We start from the raw sequence: 21,329 nt of genomic DNA, 5'->3' as shown, positions 1-21,329 counted from the left end.
TCATGCAGGGCTCCAGCATCTGAAAGCCAGCTTACCTTCCCGTAAACAAAGCAGTACAGGGTAATTCCCATGGCCCATACATCAAGTGCCTGAAAGAAAGCATGTGCAGGCAGTAAATGAGACACAACACAGAGATCATCTGAATGAGCTGGATTTTCCCACTGACTCACAAAATATTATTTGTATATATTTACCATTTTCTATTTTATTGTACAGACTCTCTCTGAAGTTGGGGTCCTAAAGGCATCTGTAGCATGCCTGGGGAATGAGGACTGTGCTGGGCTGGACGCTGCCACCCTTGTCCTTGCTGTGGAGCGCAGTGACCAGCAAGCAGCACCTTCTTACAGGAGATGACACCATTCAGGGCTGAACACCAAAGAGGAGCTGAACCTCAAAAGTCTTCTTCCAGGCAAAAAACCCACACTAGACCCTATCCCCACATCTGCAACACCGCGCTTCACAGTGCCCCTCGCTTTCAGGGGATCAAGACACAACCTTGGTGTCCAGCAGCCCCCTGTGCCTCCAGATTATTTTGGAAAGGAATCAGGAGTTTCCTCCTTTCCCTTTGGACAGGGAAAGGGTTCTAACATGGCTCCTGTCTGGGCAGGGATCCACAGCAAAGTCTGTCTGCCCGCTGCACAGAACAACCACTGTGAGTTTTGCCTGGACAGAACAGAGAATTAAGAGCTTCAGTTTTACTTAATAACAACCCTAATTTGCATCACAATCCCTGGGTGGGCAACACACAAAGGATGCAGATGCGGTGCTGTCCCTTGTGCCATGCCTGGGGCTCCCAGGAGACATCAGCTGTGAGCAAAGACCTACCTTTCCACTGAAACTTTTGCCAGTGTCTGAAATGGCCTCCGGTGCCATGAAGGCTGGTGTCCCTGCCGTGCTGGAAAGCTGGGCATCGTTCCCTTCAAATTGATTGCTGACTCCAAAATCAGCGATTTTGACATGCCCATCATCTCCTAAGAGCAAGTTGGACGGCTTGATGTCCCGGTGAATGATCTTCTGGTAGTGCACTAAAAAAAAAAAACAAAACAGGAGCATGGTCTGCCATGGCAGCCAACACACCCAGGGGAAACCTTTCCAGGAGGACGAAAATAAAGGTGCAAGCTCAGGCACCCCACTCAAAGCTGCTGCTGGATATGTAATACAATGTAGTACAAGTGCCATTTCTTATAGCCATTCCTTTTTGGTGCCTCACTGGGATGTACACTGGAGTACAACACTCAGAAACACATCTGTCACCAGTAATTGTGCAAAGAATGGACGTGAACCCAGAAACAGCCCAACCAGCAGGACCGAGCAGAGCTGTTAGAGAAGGAAACCACTCAAATCCTCCAGATTTACTTGGACTTATTGGACCAGCTGATGGGTTTGGCAACTTGCTGTATTAAAGGTTTATGGGATACAAACAAAGACGTTTATTTTTAATTTGTTTATTTTGAAACTGCACTACCATAAAGCTAAAAGGGGCAGAACCACAGGCAGAATGAAACAGGCCCAGAGGAGATATTTGGGCAGCTAGCAGCTAAGCGCCAAGTCCAGCCAACAGCTCAGAAATCAGTGGGTATTTCCAACTCAAAAGATGCCTCTGACCATGGAGCAATCACCAGCCGGTTGGTGCTAGCACCCCCGAAAAGGTGCTCTCTCTCTAGCCATGCTTTGCAATAGAGCCCACGAATAGAGATACAACCTCAACTTGTTTTGCATCACCCCAAATCCCCACCACCACACAAAGCTGCCAGACATTCCAACCACTCTTGCACCCAGAGCCATGGCCAAACCTCTGCCACACAGCCCTTCAGAGAGATGGCTGTTCCTATGTGTTGCACTTCACTCCACGAGGCCAACTGTGGGCACCAGCTGAAGTGCTTGTGCATCAAAAATGAAAGAAACCCTTGCAAAGAGCTTGGAGGCTGAGATGCACTGAAAACAACAACAAAAGAATCCCTCTTGTTACAAGCTATCTGGGAAGCAATATTGCAGTTGCAAGAAAGCCACTTCTGGGTCACTGAGTGAAGCAGGGAGTTGTAGGAAAGTGGTTGACTTCTCAGGAACTTGGAGGACAAATATAAAAATCAAAAAAACAACTTTCAGAACACAAAATGACCCCAGGAGCAGAACTGTAGAAAACCCAAGAGACTTTACTGAACAAGAGAGGAAATCCTTTAAGTCTTGACCACACTTCCCAGGGGAACAGGACCTCTCAGGCTCCCTCCTCCCCCAGCCCCAACCACCATCTTCACATTTCCTTCTTGCAAATGGAGCATGTTTGGTTTTATACCTCCCCACAAGCACTTTTCATATCTCCTAGGAAACATGCAATTGGGTGGGGGAAAATGCTGGTCTAACCCTCTCCTGCTTTACGAACCTGGTCAACAGGCTGCCACAAAAGCAGCCTGCCCTACAGAACATCCCAGCTTGTGTTTTAGGTCCAAGAAAGAACAAGCTTCACGTAACTGTTCTGCTCTTTTCAAGCCAGCTTTCCAGCAGGCTGTGCCTGGGGAGGGGAAGTCATGCTTGCAGATACTTTTTCCGCAAGGACTTCTCAGTTTAAAGCACTGCTGGGTGATGCTGTCCTTGGCACATTAAAGAGCTGATCTGGAGACCCAGCAGACAAAAACTTGCTGGAGAGCACTGGCACTTACATCCTCTTCCAGATGTGCAGCAACTGCGTGGCCACGCTGTGATGTGAGCCAGTTAACGCTGTAACAGCCCAGCTAGACAGTCAGGATAAACACTGAAAACCCTGCAACAACAGTAATTATGAGGAGACATCTGCTCCACAGCAAAGCTGGTGGCAAGCTGACATTTCATTATGGTAATATAGGGAGAGCAAAACACAGTGAGGGAGGGAGCAAAGTTGCCCTTCAGAAGATGATGAGCTGCCTTTCAGGCAGGTGTCTGGTATCATGCCTGATACCACAGGGCTAAGATTCCCAATGCCTCTAAAAAAAACACAGGCCACAAATATATGTGGGCCATACAAATACATCCCTGGGGCTAAGTCTGTGGAAACTGAGGGAGTTACACTAAAATTTATTTCGTAAAACACATTCTCTGCCTTTGCACAATCTAATAAAAGTAGAGGAAAAATGTGGGCCGTTTGCCAGATGCTCTGTGTTTGTTCAGTGCCCATCTCAGCCTGGTATCCAGCAGGTCTGGGCACTGCTGGCTGTTAGGTACAGGAGCAATATGAATGTTGAAAAAAGAAATAAGAAACACGTTCTTTGCAAAACTCAAAGCCATCAAACACTGGGATAATGAACATTTGCGCTTCCCAGACCAGAATATCTATGTGCTTGATGTGAGTGTTAGGGACAGTGACAGTCTGACCTCGACTGATCAGGGGAGAAAATTAGAAGTGCCTGCAGGGCAGAGGAGCACAGGCTGCGCTTTCAGAAGTGAGCCTGACATGTCCCAGGGCTTTGCAATGCAATGTCAGCCAGGTGCTTCTGCAAACCTGGCACGCAGTTTAAATAATAACAAACCAGGATGGGAAGAAGACGGGTGCAGAGGGGAAGTGGCTGGCCAGGTCAGGAGCAGCAGCGCTGGGAGCAGTGTTCAACCCACGCAGCATGCTGCTTTGCTGTGCTGTTTGGGTGACAGTAGTGAAAGTCTTGTGCCAGCTGGCTCAAAAGACTTCTGTTATCTGCAAACCCCCTCCCCCATCCAGCTGCCTTGTGCAGAGGCAATAGCCATGAAGGGAGAAGGATGGGGGACAGGAATTGTGCACCGAGCACCATCTGGTGTAACTGAATGAGGTTCCATCACAGCTATAAAAATTGTAAGAGCAAGCGCTCACATCTGCCAAGAAATGATTTGGTGTGGAGCTGCTAACCTGATGAAAGCAACCTGAAATCCCTTTTCTGCTCTGAAGAAACACAATTCTTAAAGTCTTAGTCTGCCAGCTGCTGTGGGCCTCCTTCCCTGCACAGCTATCCAAAGTGGGCTTCAGGCTTCAAAATGCACGGTCTTATCCTCTCCTGTGCTGTGCCTTGCCACTGGTACAGTTCAGTACAACACAAGGCTGCAGAAAGAAGAGTAAAAGATTCCCCCGAAATCATTCCCAAGTCCATACGTAGGCAATAGAAAAAAACTGGCTTCTTTGAGAGGTACAGAAAGGAAGCAGGACTGCTCATCTGCAGGACATCAACACAACTAAGCTCAGAAAACTTTCCAACCCACCAACTTCTGCTGCAAGTCCAGATCTCTTGCAGATAACGCATTGCAGGGAGAAGGGCAGGGAACAATTAATTCAGCAGGGCTGGCCACAGGCTGACTGGCCAAGTGGCAGGACGTGCCTGCAGTGACACAAGCATCACTGCCACACACTGAGAAAGGAGCCTGGGGACAGAGCTGTCTTGCAGGAAAGGTACTTGTTAAACCAGCGTGATCTGCATTCCCAGCATGACACATAGAGGAAAAGATGGTGTTATCCCTGCAGAACTCCAGAGGGAGAGCTAAGCATCTCAGAAATAAAAGCTTACCACTAATGACACCCTCCAGATTGCTAATGACTGTACAGAAGGGACAATGGCACAAGGAGCATGCAACCCACAGACCCACCCAAGGGGAACAGGTGACGGACATAGTGAAACACAACAACCAGTTCAAATTAACCCTCTAATTTCACCAGGCTGAAGCATCTGGGAGCAAGCTTCTTCCCTCTGCAGATGTAAGAGCAGGAGGTAGGAAAGGCACCTTCATTAGGATTGCTATTCAATGTCACTGGAAGCCAGGATCAGAGGTCCCATAAACAAAACACTTGTCCTGTCCTTGGGATTAAGGACACATTGCAACACAGCCGCTAGCAAACAGGAGCAGGGCTGCATCAGGCACAGAAGAAAAGGAAAAGCACTTTCAACATCTGAATAAAAACCTCAAATGTGCTTTAAAGAAACACAACCAAAATAACTATCTGTATTGCTGCACCTAAACTTGTTCCATGAGGGTTTGGGGATTATTCTTCTTTTAAATGAACCCATGCTCTCCCCTTAGTTCCCTTCATGGGGAACTGGGACCCCTAAGCTGAGTCCATGCCTTTGAGGGAACTTCCAGCTACTCTGTGCCCTGCTCAAAGAGACTGGCCACAGCAAGGCATTAGAGTTTTTTTGCTTGTGACATTACAGAAACGGTCACAAAGCTGGCAGACATCAGCCCTGGCGAGACTGCCCTCAGACCCACGCTGTCCAGCCATGGGGACGTGGCTGTTGGATGCACGCAGCCTTGGGAAGGAACACCCCATTGGTGCTCCTCTCCCAGGCCCCATGCACCACACACACAAGGTGAACATCTACAACCAAAAAACCCTCAGTCCCATGCAAATGTACCTGTCTGCATACCTCCCACGGTTAAAACTGATGCTGAGCTGGCCAAAGCAGAGCACTTTACTGAGGCTGCTTTGACAAACTGACAAAATGGTTCCACTCATTGCTTTTGCCTGGAAAGGATTTTGCTCTAAAAGCAGAGGTCAGCAGCTCACTGGAACAACTTCCCTCGGCTCCAAGATGGTCTGTACTTCCTGTGCTGACAGACCCAATTCAAAGAATAGATCAATACCTCTTCACAATGAAAATGAAACAATGTAGGATATTACAGACCCCTTAGGAGAAAGTCTGATTGTGCAGCGCTCTGTTAAATTCGGTTTTATTAGACCCATCCTTCACTTCTGTGGAAAGGTAACAGTATTTCAGGTCTATTTGCATCTAAATAACAATCCCATGGATTTCTAGGGCATCCTCTAGGCAAAGATCCCAAAGCACATTAGAAATACCTGTTTGCTAAGCCTTGCAGCCACCCCATGAATGCAGCAGGTATGACAGGTGACGGCACATGTATTACATTTTCATCACAACTTGTGTTAGAAAGCCTGACCAGGCACATCTGAAGTTGGATTTAGTCAAACGCTAGAGCCCTGGGGTGCTCAGAAACAAGGAAAATCATGCCTAAAAGTCTAGACTGTCTCTTGACTGTGGGCATGGAGCACAGGCACCTAAGAAAAGCCTGCTGAAGGCTGCTGCTATGTGGTGGAGAAATACAACCTCAGAGGAGGATTCAGAGCACTCAATGTGTGAGCAGCAGTTAGGAAAGGACCATCTTCCTCTGCCCCTCTTGATTTCAGACAGAGCCTCTAGCAGGTATGCTGCACCTACTGCCTATAGGAGCTGGGAGGAACCCATACTCGGGTGTTCAAATTCGAACCCGTACGAAACAACGACCCAAAATAAAAGCTCTCCTTGAAAATCTGGCTTTTCAGGACTTTGTTTTGGTTTTCTGTTACGATGTATTTTAAGTCAGTTGGTATTAGCAGCATGGATACAATAGTTCAGGTGTTTAATGTACAAAGCAGAAAAATCCAGAGTTTCTCAGAGCAATGAGGATGTGGGGTGGGGTGTGCTGTGCTGGGGCTGCCTGCTTCTCCTGCCTTCACACCTTCCCAACAGGGGCAGAAAAGAGCACCCAACAACTTCATGAAAAGCCACCCATGACCTTGCAGCTGGTCCTTATGGCAGACCTTGTCCCAGGATGAACTCTCTGAAAGCCCCTCCAGCTGCACACCTGGATTACTCACATCCTTTCAACAGTTTCAGGCAGTCTGCACCCACTTCTCCCATAGCTTCATCAGTACCACAAACATGGTTTCTCACCTTGGTCCTAGACAACAAGACAGCGTGCCTGTCAGACCTACCCGGTTGTATTCTGCTGTCTAGACACCTCTGAGTCTGCAAACAGTCTTGGTGTTGACTGTCCAGGGAATAAGCAGCTAGCTTGTACTTCCAGGTGACAAAACATGACCATTTAGGACACCGCTTTGGCACACGCTGAACATCATCTCTGTGAAAAGCCAGCAGGTGATGTGGGAATGGTATTAAAAGAAAGCACAGGTTTACGTGCCTCTGAACGGGGGTCAGCATCCCTGCAGAACCAAGCTTGCAATATAGTCAGAGCCAAACAACTTCAATAGCCACAAAATGAAACTCTTGCAGAAAGCCAGTACTCCAAGTATTATCACTGCTGTTAGCACACACATTGCCCCCGAGAGGATCTCACCGCTCGGCTGTACCCCAGTCACTTGGAAAGGTATGGGGCAAGACCAAGGTCCTAGAGCATCATGGCTGTAAACGGTGCCATGGCTTACGGATCCTGCAGCACTCGTATTGCAAAGCAGCATTCAGGCAGGGGTGAATCTTCAGTGGCTGTGGTACAGTAGATGGGACTGGAGAATGGGGCAGATTTTGGGGAGGATCTCTGCTGCTGGGCCAGCTGGCTCCTCTCTGTGCGTGCAGCGCACAGCCCTGCCTGGGGTCTCCGCAGGTCTCCTGCTGCTCTGCCTCCCTGCTCCTTCACTGCTTGTTAGCAAAGCCCCGCTGAGCATGTAATTTCTTTCTGTTCAGTCCCTTGGCTGCCTTCAGTGGGACAAGCCAGTTTTTTCACAACATGCAACTCATTTCACAAATGCACCTCATTTCCAGATACCGCAGGCTATTCGGAGACTAAATAGGCTTTCCTCTTCATTCAGAAGCAAACGCCTGGGAACTGTCTGCCTAGATTAACAGCCAGTGAAGACCAAGAGGGAGCAGATATAAAAGTGCTAGAAAAAGAAAGATTGTTCCCTGGTCCTTTAAAAAAAGGTGCCTTTCACTGCATTCCCTTCTGGAAACCTTAGAGCTCCAGCAGGTTAATACCAACTTGCTAAAAGCTAATTTAAAAATTAGACATATAAAATTTTGCAATGCACTGACACATCCTGCTATTTACTGAGGCCCATGCTGAATTATACTTGATTAAAACCAGAATCCCATTCCTATTCAAGGGCAAAAGCAATCCATATGGTGCTACTGCAGAGTCTGCTTAGTATTACTCTCACATCACCCCTGTAGCAAAGAAATGATTTAACACCCTCCCAAAGAAACTGCTGCACCACCATCCAGAGCTTAAAACAGAAGGCTGCTCTTTGTATCAAGCCTCTGTACTTGTCTGCAGTGCTCCACCAAGAAAGAGCCAGAGGACATGGACATAGCAGGCTGTGCCAGGGGAACACCTTCCCTCCCATGCTTAGCTCATTGCAAGGGTTTCGTGTAGCAGCTGGGGTGAGGATCCCAGTTCTGATTTTCTCAGCTCTGTTCACTATTTTGCCACTCTTTTGCTGCATCCATCAAACTTCTGCCACTTGAACATGTTGCTTAAGCCCAGGTTTTACAAAGCGAGATCCCAACACCCAGCACTCCCCAGCCCTTTTTGAAGAGTTCAGCTTCCATTGATGCTCCATCTTCAGCATCTGGCTGACCATCGCCCTCCTGGCAGAAGGGATAGGTATGGGATACTGCCAGTAGGAAGAAACGAGGAAGAGAAAGAAGAGGTAGCCCTGCCAAAGGCTACCCTTTTACACCTGTCCTCCAACCCATGTGAGCACATCATATATCAGCAGAGAGAACACGCAGAGCTTCTTGCCACGGCTACACACGTGCCAACATTCAAGGGCCCACTGGGAAAGTGGGGAGCAGGACACGTGCAGCAAGTACTGCCAAAACAATCTGCACAGTCTGTGCCATGGGCTGCTTCTAACCCCAAGCACAATCACTTATGTAACTGCATTAAACAATGACAACAAAAAATCAAAGTGCTTGCTCTTTCTTAAGAGGCTCTAGCACATCTCTCTGATCTGCTCCACCAGCTAATTACTCTCACTCTTACACAAAGTCCTCATCGATCAGTATCAGCAACACTTGCAACTACGTGAAAGGTTTTTTGTTTGGTTGTTTTTTTTATAATCTGAACAGAGCTTGTCTGCACGTGATAAAGCACAAGCCAGTTTGTCTTCTCCTGGCAGTGTCATTTATAACACCCAGCACCTTGCAGCTGTAGTTGCAGTTGAGAGCCCTCACATCAACATGCTCCATTTTGAGGGGCTCTGAACTTGCACAGGCAAGAGGCTGGAGCAGAGAAGGAGCAGGTCCCCATTTCCCACATGGGAATGGAAGCACAGATGGATCAAGTAGTTTGCTGGGAATCACAGTAGAACAGGCAGCAGCTCCATCACAGACTCACGTACCAGTTCCGCTAGCCCATGCCAACATGAGGTCTGAGGAACTCACCTCTGCCAAGAGCCAAACAGGACCAAACCCATCTACACCACTGATGCTTCAAGCACACCTGCCCCAAGCTTACGCTCCAGTAGATATTCTTCAGAAGAGACAAGCCTATGTTGACTCAGTTGTTGATTTATTTGCTTAAATTTCCTTTTAAGACAGTGGAAATTATACTCACATATCGATGATGAAGTAGATTAAGCCTTATCCCAGAAAAGCCAGCTTTGATCTGCATGTCAGGCACTTCATTATTGCTCCAGGCTTAGCGTGCAGGGCTCCAGAGCATCGCAGGCATTCATACAGCTGGCCTGCAGAGAACTGCTGCTGGAAAGGTGACTCCCCAACTGCTTTAGCTGCGTGTCATGACCCCTTCAACCTAGGAGCTCAGAGGAGACAAGGATGCCTCTGCAGAGGGGACCAGAATTGCCACCCTTAGTTTCCCTAGGCACAGTTGCAGGAAGGAAATTGTGCATTTTCTACAGATGATGCAGGAAATAATGTTTTGTCTTCCTTTCAGCCACACTGACAGCAACAGTTTCAGTTTCTTGTGAGCTGGATAAAATACTGAGCTTGCAGCTAAACAGCAGAAGGGACAATTGCCGTGCTTCATCTTGACTGTGCAAGTCAGCAGGGTTTTCCCCTGGGTCAAGCTTGCGTGCGTGTTCTGCGCTGTCTGCTCCCGGCTAGTGTCACAGCCAGGCTACCTGCTTAGACAGACCTTCCATTTGCTTATTCTTATTCCTTACTTAGGCTCTTACTAAATGAAGCTACTTGTGTCCCGATCCTAAAGCCAAACTGGGATACCTGCCTGGCATATCCCTCATGTCTTTTGATGGAGTATGCTTCTCCCTCACTTCTCCTGCAGCTCCCACATACATCCCCTGCCACTGGAGAAAAGTTTAAGGTATCTACTCCTTGTGTTGAACCAAACATCTGCTCACATCAAGGAAAATATTTCTGGCCAGCAGACAGCAGCCTGACACTGGAAGAAAATCCTCCTGTTACACGCTTCACCTGGTACTGGTTTCCACTGTTCATCTGCCAAAGCAAACTGGCATGACACCAAATTCACCTTCACTCAAACCCATTTACTGTGCAGTTATTAAATATAAGTCACCATTGAGTCAATCCAGAAAGAAATTTAACTGCCTTTAAGAAGTCAAACCTGTATTCAGGTATCACCATATCCAGGATATCTGAAGTAAAACAGCAGAATATGTCTTTGCCCAGCAAACCTGTAGGCTTTGTTGGGGGAGGAATATGTCAACTCCTGCAGTATTTTCAGCCAAATTTACTGTAGAAGACAACTCCGCAATACTGTCGTACTCCCAACTAACAAGGCTTGGGGGGGGCTCCAGGACTGCTAGCTTTTTCTAACTGATGGTCAAAGGGGTGGAAGGACACTTGACACAGACAAGAACTCTGTGGTCTTGAAAAGGCACCCATGAGGATGTGACAGAGATCTATAACGCAGGGGTGGCACAGAGAGGGCATGATTGTTCCCAGTCACTTCTGGCATCAGCTGAAACCTGCAGGATCAGACTCAACCCCGAACGGGAACTGCTCCCCACAGCATGTAAATTAGGAGGTAACAGACGTTGAAGATTTACACAAGTTTAAAAAGGGATTGACAAATGAGCGGAACAATATCAGAGGCCATTAAATACAAAGACAAAACCACTGGCTGAGGAAATACCTGGGCCACTGATCTCAGGGTGCTGGAAGGCATGCTGCAGGGTGCACAGCTGGATGCCTGCATGGCCAGCACAGCTGGAGAGCGGCCTGGCCAGCACTGCTGGTGGGTCCCAGCTGCAAGGCACTCTGGTCTGACCTGCAGCTGCCTGGCTCTGCCGGGCAGCACCGTATTCACCTCCCAGCTTTCAGGATTGACTCCTGCTGCAGCTGCTAACTCCTTCGGTGACTATTCGCTATCCAGCACATCCATTTCTGCTGAGTGTCATTGGGAAACCAATGTTTGCCTTACTAGAAGGGAGAATGAAGCTTAAATAACCCCAGATAAGCACTACTAGAGGGAAGTTACAAGTGGAAAGGGAGGTAATTGCATGTATCCTCAATTCACAGAGATGCTTAAGCACGTGCTTTAGTTAATGACATAAATAATCCAGCAGAACTTTTCCATCCAAAGCACTTAAGTACATTGTGAAATTACCACTCCAGTGGTACTTACAATATGCAGATGACAGCCTACCTCTCCAGTTCACGAGCATGCGCGTGCAATGTCATAAGTACTGGGGAAGTCTTGCAAGTGGGAGTAAAAGCACTTTCCTTCATAGGCCCCATTTCACCAGGATAGGAATTAAAGTTTGCATGTGCTCAAATAACTCCTGACATAGTCCCCACAACAGAGCCCAGGTCTAAGACAGGCATACGAAAACAGAACATGTGAACCAGTAATATTACCACACTTAAGCTCAAAATATTTTCCCAGCAGTTTGTGGGCCAGAGGAAGGCATACTCTACAATGGGCAGATCTCCCCAACTCTCAGTCCTTGAACCTGCCTCTGTTTCTTCATTGCTCAGGGAATGAGGCTGGGACCATGCATATATCAAAGTGCACTTCCCAGAAACATACGAAACCCAGAAACCCAGCCAAAAGCAGTCAACAAAGCAAGGTGGCACTGTGCCACTGCCTGAATGGAGGAGTTCTCAGCTCTCTCCAGGGCATCTGTCCCTGCCTCCCACGGTGCCTAAGCCAGGCTTCCCACCCAGCATGGGATGTTTCTGCTCTTATCACACTGACCACTGCCTCCCTCCAAACACTTCTCCCCAGAGCCAGCCCTCTTGCAGGAGGCCTCCACCCCAGGAAAGCATCATGAATAACCAGTGGAGACCGGTCCTCACGGACACGCAGAGGCCATGGACAGCGTGCCACCACTGGTAATTTAAAAGGTCAGCCCACGTCTCCCACTAGCTTAGCTCCTGTGGCCCCTTCCCACTCACCACAGATCATTAGCACCAAGGGTAGCACGCTGGCCTGGATTAACACCTTGCAGGCTCTGACAGTAACCCAGTTTGCAACTTCTAATTTAATAAAACCCAACCAGCAATGATGCATTTGCTGTTGTGATGACTGCAAGCTTCAAGCAGCTGCATGGTTATTGAGTCTCCCAAATTATATAACAATTATGTATGCTTACATTAAAATTACCTTGCAATCTCTAGATTGCCTGGCAACACTTTTCCTTCAGCATGCACAGACAGTGAGCTTTTCCTCTTAATTACATAATAATTACTACGCATTACACAGGAGTTCTGAGAGAACACCATTTTTAACTTTCATTCGCTAATAAAATAAGTGGTTACTCAATAGGCCAAAATAAAGCACCCTGTTGTTCCTGTTGCTGGGAGTGCTTGGGCATCCTATAATGTATTGCCCAGTTTCACTCCCTCTGCCTAGGACTACCCACAGCTTACTACTACTTTTTTAATTTATTTTTTTTAAACTATCTTCTAAACTTGCAGTTTCTTCTGAGCAGGAACTATTATGCCAGCAGCATCCAGCATAGCAGAGGTTGGATCCCCCAGCTGAGGCATACAAGTTCCGCTATAATGTGAATGCGAATGAAAATTAAAGAGCAGCAGTCTTCACCCTTCAAACTCTACTGAAAAACAGTCTTGAACTTCCCATTCATGTATACATTTCCACCAACTTTCTGGGGTGACCTGACTGATTTTGGCAGCACCTGGAAGCTTCTGGACTGTCACAGACTTGCAAACATTGACTTTCTCCCACCCACTGGTTTTAGACAAAAAATGAGGTGGTGTTGCATTTCAATGTGGAGATGGACCAGGGCACTGCAAACCACCTTCCACTTTCTCGGCAAGGTCCATCAAGCTCAGAGACTCTGCAGGTGTTTGAAATCAGGTGAGTCTTCAACAAAAGCCTTGTAGAAGTGAGGGGCTTGCTCTGGCTCTGAGGAGCTGCTGAGCTTGCAGGGGCCACCAGAGATTGGTGAAATTAAGGCAGACGTGGCTCAAAGCACTGCAGTAGCATGAAATGTTACTTTTGAGTTTGACGCATCTACACGTTGGCTTTTTGAAAGCACATTTGAAACAATTCCCTCTGGTTTGTGAAAGAAGCAGGTATTTATTTCCTAAGGTTGAAACAGCTGGAAAAAAACTCACCTTGGAGTAAACAGGGAGGGTGATGCAGCTCTGTCTTGCACATGGTCTGACCTTTCATGCTTTGCACTGCTCATTGAGTGGGGATGACAATCACTTGCTCAAGTGTCCTTGTCCCTCCTCTACCCTGCCTTCAGATTTGCCATCAAAACCATGCATTTGCACTGCCAAAGTAAGCCAGGTTTATAAAAGTTTGTCACACCTGAGAGATGCCAAGCTAACCTAGATCAGTCTCAGAGAACCTGGCACAGCGCAGCTACCTCTGCCATCAGGTGAGCACGGTGACAACCTCAGGGACAACGTGGACAAGCTGCTGGAGAAGAGACGAGGATAGAAGAGAGCCAAACCAAAGGCTCACCTACCCCAGCACGCCATCTCCTGCCAGGGTCAATAGCTTGGGGAAAAGCACCAGGCAGAGAGATGTAACACCTGCAGTACCCACACTTCCCGCTTTAGGCAGCTCAATGGCAAACTCTGCCTGTATCCTCATATTTCATCATCCTTGATACGCCTTTCCTCTATAGGTCTGTCTAATCACTTGGAGCCCATTTAGTTCTGGCATCTGCTATCTCCCTAACACTGAATTTCACAGTTTAATTACATGCTACATGAAAGAGTAATTCCTTCTGGTTTAAACTGGCTACCTGAGTATTTTGTTTGCTAGCCCTTAGTTCTTGTGTTTTTAAGAGACAGAGAAGATTCATTCCCTGTTCATCACTTCTCTGACACTTAGGATTTTATAAGCCTCTGTCATACCACCCTTTCCCATGATAATTTGCCAATCCTAAGAGCTTTGGTCTTATCTCTGTACAGAAGATGTTCCAGGACCATCCTGATCACCCTTCTCAGGTCTTTTTCAGTTCTAGAGAGCTGTTTCTAAGACAGGGTGAGCAGAGTTGCACAAAATAATCAAGATACTCCTTGCCTGCACCTAAGAGCTCTTACAGATCCAAATAACTGTATAATGACATTTTCTGTTTTCTTTTCTATTTCATTCCCAATAATTCCCCAAATCTTGTTAGCTTTGTTGAATGTCACTAAGTAATGGGCTGGCATTTTCAAGAGAACTATCCAGAATGAAGTCTGAGTGAGAACATCTAATTTAGAGCAGTCACGATGTATGTATTTTTAGTGTTGTTTCTCCCCCTCATGCATTACCCCGCAGTCAGCAACAAGAATTTTTATCTGTCATTTTATCATGCCATCACTTTCTATCATGGCATCTTCCTGCCAGTCTTCGCAGTCAGTTCTAACAATGACTATCCTGAATAACTAGATGTCATCACCAACCTCTTATTGTACTCTACCCTTTTTCTGGTCATTTAGGAATATATTGAACAACGCAGGCCACACTATGGATTCCTGTTTAACTGCACTAGTGACTTTTCTCCATCGCGAAAGCTTTACTCCTACCTTCCTGATTGTCTAGTTATTAATCCCACAAGAGGCCATCCAACCAAAGAGACTTATGAGCTTCTTTATGAGCTACTGTTAATGGATCTAATCAAAAGCTGTTTGGCAATCGAAACACAACGTAGTAACAGAATCACCTTATCTACATGTTCGTTGTCTCCTCTGGAAAACTAATAGATCTGTGAGGTGTGAATTGCCTCTGCGAAAGCTGTATTGACTCTTCCTTATATTCAGCTGTCCAACCATGGTCAATCCTTTAGTGCATCAGTATGCAGAGAAAGCAGTCAATGATGAGATCACTAAACTCTATGGAAGGCTGTCTGCAAAAAGGACAGCAGAATCAGACACAAACGCAGCTCACCAGCAGCTTGACAATGTGCCCAGCTGGTACAGAACTAGTAACTGCAGACCAGCTGACTCATGGGTACCTCTTCCATATGAGACCATGCTACGTGGGTCCCTGTCAGCACCCTGTACATGAACTGCTCCAGTGCAAGCAGTAGAGCTGAGGATAAAGGCAGGGACCTAAGGTGAGCAAGCAGCAGGGGATCCGAGTTGTGCCTTCTGGCTTGGTGACAATGCTGGTAGGAAGCTCAGGAGTGGGAATGTGCAGTGTAATGTTGACACAGCATGGGAGTAGTGCCAGCTACCAGCGCCACACCACATCAAAGCACCAGGCTTTCTGACCCACACCCCACTGCATGGTAGGGATGTGTCCTGTACCATAAATGCCCAGCTCTGCTGTGCTTGCTACTTGCAGAATTCTGTCTTACAGAAAAGAAAGAAACCAGCAATTTCATGGGTATCCTCCCACTGCTGGCACAGGTCAGAAGAGAAGCCCAGCCATGAAGCCTGCAGCACAAGGTCTGCAGATCAGCAGCGAGAAAAACACACCATCTGACAGACTTACAGCCCCTGCTACGGAGAGCAAGAGGTTACGTGGACATGCCAGCTCTGCTAAGAATCCATGAGGGGAAACACCAGCCAGCCCTCGCTGCTCCTCAGGGCCCACGCTCACAAGATGCTAGCACACAGACCGCTCTACCTTGTGTCTTCACTTCAGGGACCCCTGTCTTCCCACGCCTGCCAGGTTCAGGCCAGCAGGGACATGTCCACTACAGTGGGGCCTGAAAAATCCCCGCTGTCATTTACAGACCTATCATGGCCTTCTTGTACTCTTCAGGACAGGCCCTCAGCAAAGAATCTGGCCTCAGCCACACTGGGAAAAGACTTACCAGAAAAAGGTGACGATAACCAAATAGGCTACAAAGAGGAACCCTGCTGCTGGAGTCTTCAGACAGAACACACTTGAGTCGCCACCTCCCTGAGAGGGCACAGCAGTGCTGGGCTCTCATCACCCAGCAGCCCTAAGTGACGAGGAGTCACTCAGATTGATGCTGCGGAGGGAGTGGACGAGGACAGACACCCTCCCCATGCCGCTCACCAGCTCTCCCCATGACCAGCACTTGCCCTGCTAAGCTACAGACAGAAATTTGTTCCAGCTGAAGCTAACTAATTCAGTCCGTGTCACTGCAAACACCCGTTTTCTGGCCTTGCTATTGCCTTAAAAGAGGCTCTCCAAAATGAGATAAATGGAAGAAAAAAGGAAGCCACTATTTTCCTAACATCCTTTCTAAGGAATGCCTGCTTCCGGCATCTGTGGTACTGCCTGGCTGAGCTGAGTGGGGCCACCACCAACTGCAAACCTCATCACATGCAATTAGAGGGGACCTCACTCGCTCAACTGACAGCCCACCAGAGTCGAAAGGCTTCTCCCCAGCTGAGCAGGAGGCCGATGCACATGCTCTGCAAAGCTGCTGTCAGTGCTGGTGGTACTCACAGTACTCAATGCCCAAGACGATGTCTCGGAAGTAAAGCCGAGCCTGCTCCTCGCTGAAGGGTTGGTCACTTGGTACCTCCATGACAGGCCTGTTAGGAAGAGGGAAAGTAACTAAGTACTTTGCAGAATGGCAGTAACACTCCTTGCTGGAGGAGTTTCATGTTCTCCATCACCATGTCACCAGCACTGATGGCCAGGCTGCCCAGAGGTTCTGGGTGCTGTGACACAGGATGGAGGTGTAGCCATCCTGTCTGGATGTGGTGACACCTAGGTTAGTGAGCTCGGCTAGCGGTGACGGGTGGCTTTGCACAGTCCCTGAGCCAGCAAGAGCCACAGAGCCCTCGTCAACGTCAGGATTAACCGCTGCTGTGTGCAGCAAACACAAAATAAGGCAAACACTATTTACTGAGAGTCCTAATAGGAAAAGTGTAGTGAAAGAATGAAACTGGATCTGGCCTTTGGTTTCTTGCTAAAGCTGCTCATGGTTGTGAGCACCAGCATCACCAGGAGGTACAGGCAGCAGTGAGGACAGAGTGCCCATTGCTGTACACTGGATGTCATGCCTGCTGGGGCTGAGTCCTGAAGCAACACCAGCGTGCAGCTAGTCTAAACCAAGGCAGAACTTAGACAGAAACCACTGGCTCAAAGGTTAAGTGGGAATATTTCCAGTGCACTGTGCTAAACTGCTTTGAAAACCTATTTAGCTGTTCAGGGTTCAGCCACCACCAGAACTCAGCCATTCAGCCTTAAACAGCCAAGGTTACCTGGTCAGCTTCTCCTCTCCTTTCCTTTGTATGCTGCCACTGCTGAGAGATGCACAGTATCCTCTAAAAGCCCCTCTTCTGCCTGTGCCTGCTGAAAGCTGAGGGCAAAGAGGCTGTAAGAGCTAGTCAGCATCTTCTGTTCCCCAGCGGATGAATGGCAGGAGCTAAGGACATCACTGCACTGGGCATTAATCCTGCTTGTGCTCATCAGCTTGACCTTGCATTTGGACATACGCTTACTGACTCGAGCAGAATTTAAGTGAGTGCTCCTGAGACACCGTCCTTGCAAGCCAAACCCTGGCAGAGAATAGCCCATTGCCAAAACCAGGCTCTGCAGCTCTTCCCCTCAGCACCCAGCAGCAAATCCTTCCTGCAGCGTTTCTCTCTTCTCCCTTGCTGCCCATTTGATTGATGACCTTCATCTCTCATTTGCATTTTTCTGCCACTGCCTTCCCTCCCTCTTCATGCACATTTTTCTGCTGCTGAAACCAGGGAGAAATGATGTGAGCGGCAGGACTGGCAGAGCCACTAATGGAGTCTAATTGCCTTCTGCTAGAGGCAGACAGGCTGCACTTGGCCGAGCTGCATGTTCCCTGGCCACAGCTGATTACAGGAGCTTTTTGTTCCTCCCCCTCTCCTAGAGGATAGTCATCAGCCGGTCACCAGGGAGACTGGGGAGCCTCTCACCAGCAACCTGCTGGAGCTGGCAGCCTGCAAGAGGCTTGTTCATGGGGCCAGAGAGAAAAAATAAGCCCTTTGGGAATCTCCCCCATCCTGGGCACAGCTCTTCTGATGTCACTGTGACTCTGCAGAGCTGCAGAATCAGTGCAGGTGTAGCAAAAAGCAGTGAGGAGACTGCTGTCACCTTATCACTTCTGCTGCTATGGAAAAATGTGCCAACAAAACAGCCTCCCACAATATGTTAGTGTTAGGGGCAAAATAAGGCAGCGAGTGGCAAGTAAATGTTGATGCAACCACACACCCCTTGTGCCAGAGGAAGCCATGATGTGGGTGTTAACCCAGCAGAGTATTCCTATTAAAACCCTTTCTTCCAGGCACCTGATGGGGCATTGGCATAAAATTTGTTTTTCAGATCAAAGCCTGACACCAGGACATGTCCTCCCAGCCCGTTACTATTCACCACATCATTCCAGGCTGTAACAGTGCAAAGGCAACTACAGCTGGATTTTGCCTGCTCTGTCCTTGCTTGCAGACAGCGGTTTGCCCACTGTACATATCAAACCTCCATTTCACATAGGAAGCTAATGATGCACACCAAAAATTTCAACACAAGGGATCCCAGGAAGGCTACTTACCCTTTCCTCAGGAGGTCAAACACTGCAAGAAAAGGAAATCAAACCATGAATGAATCAGAAGAGGGGACTGGGCTTATTCATTTTTTAGCATCTACAAAAACACATCCACTCCTATACCTGCAAAATCAATTTATCTCCATTCACTTCTCTTCCCTCACCCATGACAAGGACACCAGAGGAAGCAAAATGAAAATATTCATCTCTTCAGTAAAGAAAAATATCCCCACCTCCTGCCAGCTCCACACAGGAAGATAGCGGGTGCTAATTTATCAGCCACATTTCTGCTGCTCCCAGTGTCAGCCCTTGCTGATTTGAGCCCCATCTTTTTCAGTACCTTCAGGCAGGGTGTTTGGTGTGATATGTCTGCTAAATTGCTGATACCGAATGAGATGCTTTAAGAACATGTTGCTCCATTTCTGCTGTGTCAATCAGCAGCACAGCTACATGGCTGTCAGAGGTAAATGCTCCCTGGCAGGAGCAATTGGAGAGGATTTGTTAGTGTGAGTTGAGGTTTGTAGAGCATGAGTTTTTGTGTCTTAGGGGGGTAGTGGCAATGTGTTTTCTGATCCTGTCTCTGACCTGTTCTGCAAACAGGAGAAGGATCTGCCTTTGTCTAGTAGGAGAGCTCTTTCCTCATGAATTACTAAGGGATTTCTTGCACCTCTCAAGAAATCTGAGCAGATCACCCTCCCCAAATCACCAGGCAGCCCTGCTTACAGCTACGATGTTAGACCAACTGAAGGTACAAACACAACAAGCCAGCCTGCACTGGCTCTTCTTGCTCTCCAGGCTGAAGAAGCTGCAGCTTGTGGCAGCATTTCATTATTCAACCATCTTGTGCCATTGAAGGTTGCTCAATTTCTATCAGCACCCTCCATGCCCTGCTTTCTTCCCAATGAGCACACAGCAGAGAGTGCTCACAGCAGCACTTAGCAAAGAGCAAATTAGCAAAGAGCAAACTCCACTTTCTCTAGTTTTGCTTTGTAGTGGGGGACATTTTTGGAAGGAGAAATGTGCAGTTATCATTGGCTGGGTCAGCAGCAGGAGGGAGAAAACCCACTTGCACAAGGCTCAATCCTGAGCAGCGCTGAGCACCCACAGCTTCCCCTTGCTGCCAAGGGAACTCCAGAGGCAGGAGCTTGATTTGCCTGCATCTTTCTGCCTGAACCACTCACAGGACCCCAGGCAGAGCAAAGAGGTGATGGGGCATGGTTAACACAGACACAAACACTACTCGCTGCCCAAGGACCAGTGCAATCTCCCCAGGACCACCAATGGGACCAAGAGATTTCCCACTTGTCCTGCTGCTATTACTGCCATTTCTGGGAGTGTTATCTTGCTCCACAGGGATAGCTTGGTTTTGGCATGGGGTTGTTTTTTTTTTTCCTTTTCTGCAGCTTTTTCGACTTCCTCATGCATTTATTTTCATTCAAAAAAAAAGCTTGCTACCTCCTCTCTCCCCTTCTCTCCATCCCCAGGAGTTCAGGCCTTTTAAACAATGGCCTCAGCCGCCCTCCCCACCACGCGTGCATCTGCCTTGGCTGCGTCTTTGCGATGCTGCTGCCGGAGTGCCACTGGGGCTTCAGCCAAAAGGGAAAAGCGGCCTTTCAAAGGCAAATAGCTTCATTTACTAGGCAGAGCCCCCTTTTACAGGCAGCTTCAAAAGCTTCCCATAATTATTTCATGAGAAGCAGCCTTTGAGCGTGTCTTATCAGGAAACATTACCAGGAAGCAGAGATGTAATAGGGTCAGACATCCCCCTCCTCTGGCCCACCTCAGAGGGCACCTCAGTGCCTCCCAGGCCTGCCCCTCCAGGTTTTGCTCAAATTGGGGTTAGGCTGTGGCTGGCACTTCCAAGGTTTGCGGGAGAGGAAGACAAAATGGGTGGAAATTCCCCTGCCCTCTGCATTAACGCAGTCAGCTATGGCTTTCCATCTGAGCACCCCACGGCAGGGTCTGGGCTCAGAGGCCAAAGGCAGGAGCGCTGCTATCTTAAGAGGTTGTGAGGCTCAGCAGGGTGGTCAGTCTCTCTGCAGGTGTTAGAGGGAACACCCTGAGATAAGACTGATTTCCAGAGTCACCACCAGTATCCACAGTCTACAGGAGGAGTCTGGAGAGACCAACCTCATACCAGGAGGATGAAAAACCATCCTGCACCCTTCCCTTCTCTCCTGGCTCTAGGACTGGAACTGACGTACACATAGGGGAGGGCAGAGCTGCTGTCACATCTTTTTAGTGTCCCCATGGCAAGGAGATGTGCACAGCTGTACTAAGACACAAGGCTGCCTTACCCTACTGCAAGGGGCCCTTCCATCCCAGCTGCCTTTACAGGCATATAACTTCAGAAAAAATAAGTCTGCTGAAGTTGGTACAAGTTTCCTCCTGGTATTGACCCCGAGCCCTGGTACATGTTACTTGCACCACTAGCTCTAAGACCAGACAGTTCTGTTAGCATATAGTGATTCACATACCCATGTACAAGTTGTCCTCTGCAGGATCATCAAGGACCTGTAATTGATAACAGAGAGATAAGGGGAAAGGGGAAAAGAGAAAAAGAGCAGAAGAAAAGCAATTTTTAATCAACATTTTACTGCTCCCTGAACACTGTGCTGAGTGGCAGAGCATTGAGAATGACTTAGACTAATATTTAGAGATTCCTGCAGAGAGCGGGGCTTTGAAGGACACAGATCTTCTTGTCTCCAGAAAAGTCTGGGCTTCTGCCTGTATTTGGAGAAACAGCCTACCAATAAAG

The 21,329-nt window shown here is 48.0% G+C and overlaps 1 protein-coding gene across 4 annotated transcripts in view; it reads right to left on the bottom strand.

Annotated features, from left to right (window-relative positions):
• The window catches only part of CAMKK1 (calcium/calmodulin dependent protein kinase kinase 1), a 110,883-nt gene that overhangs the window by 25,139 nt on the left and 64,415 nt on the right, over nt 1-21,329 (bottom strand). For all 4 annotated transcript variants that reach the window (XR_012651055.1, XM_075032493.1, XM_075032492.1 and 1 more), the window contains 5 exons: nt 21,049-21,085; nt 18,578-18,599; nt 16,498-16,586; nt 826-1,025; nt 36-89 (listed from right to left, as the gene is read on the bottom strand). Coding sequence is in view for 3 of the 4 variants with exons in the window: in XM_075032493.1 (XP_074888594.1) it covers nt 36-89; nt 826-1,025; nt 16,498-16,586; nt 18,578-18,599; nt 21,049-21,085 (402 nt within the window). In the remaining variant the exon portion in view is untranslated. The remainder of the gene's footprint in view (nt 1-35; nt 90-825; nt 1,026-16,497; nt 16,587-18,577; nt 18,600-21,048; nt 21,086-21,329) is intronic.

The sequence above is a fragment of the Buteo buteo genome, chromosome 7 (assembly GCF_964188355.1).
Source record: "Buteo buteo chromosome 7, bButBut1.hap1.1, whole genome shotgun sequence".
NCBI lineage: Eukaryota > Metazoa > Chordata > Aves > Accipitriformes > Accipitridae > Buteo > Buteo buteo.
This window is presented reverse-complemented; position numbering and strand designations above follow the sequence as displayed.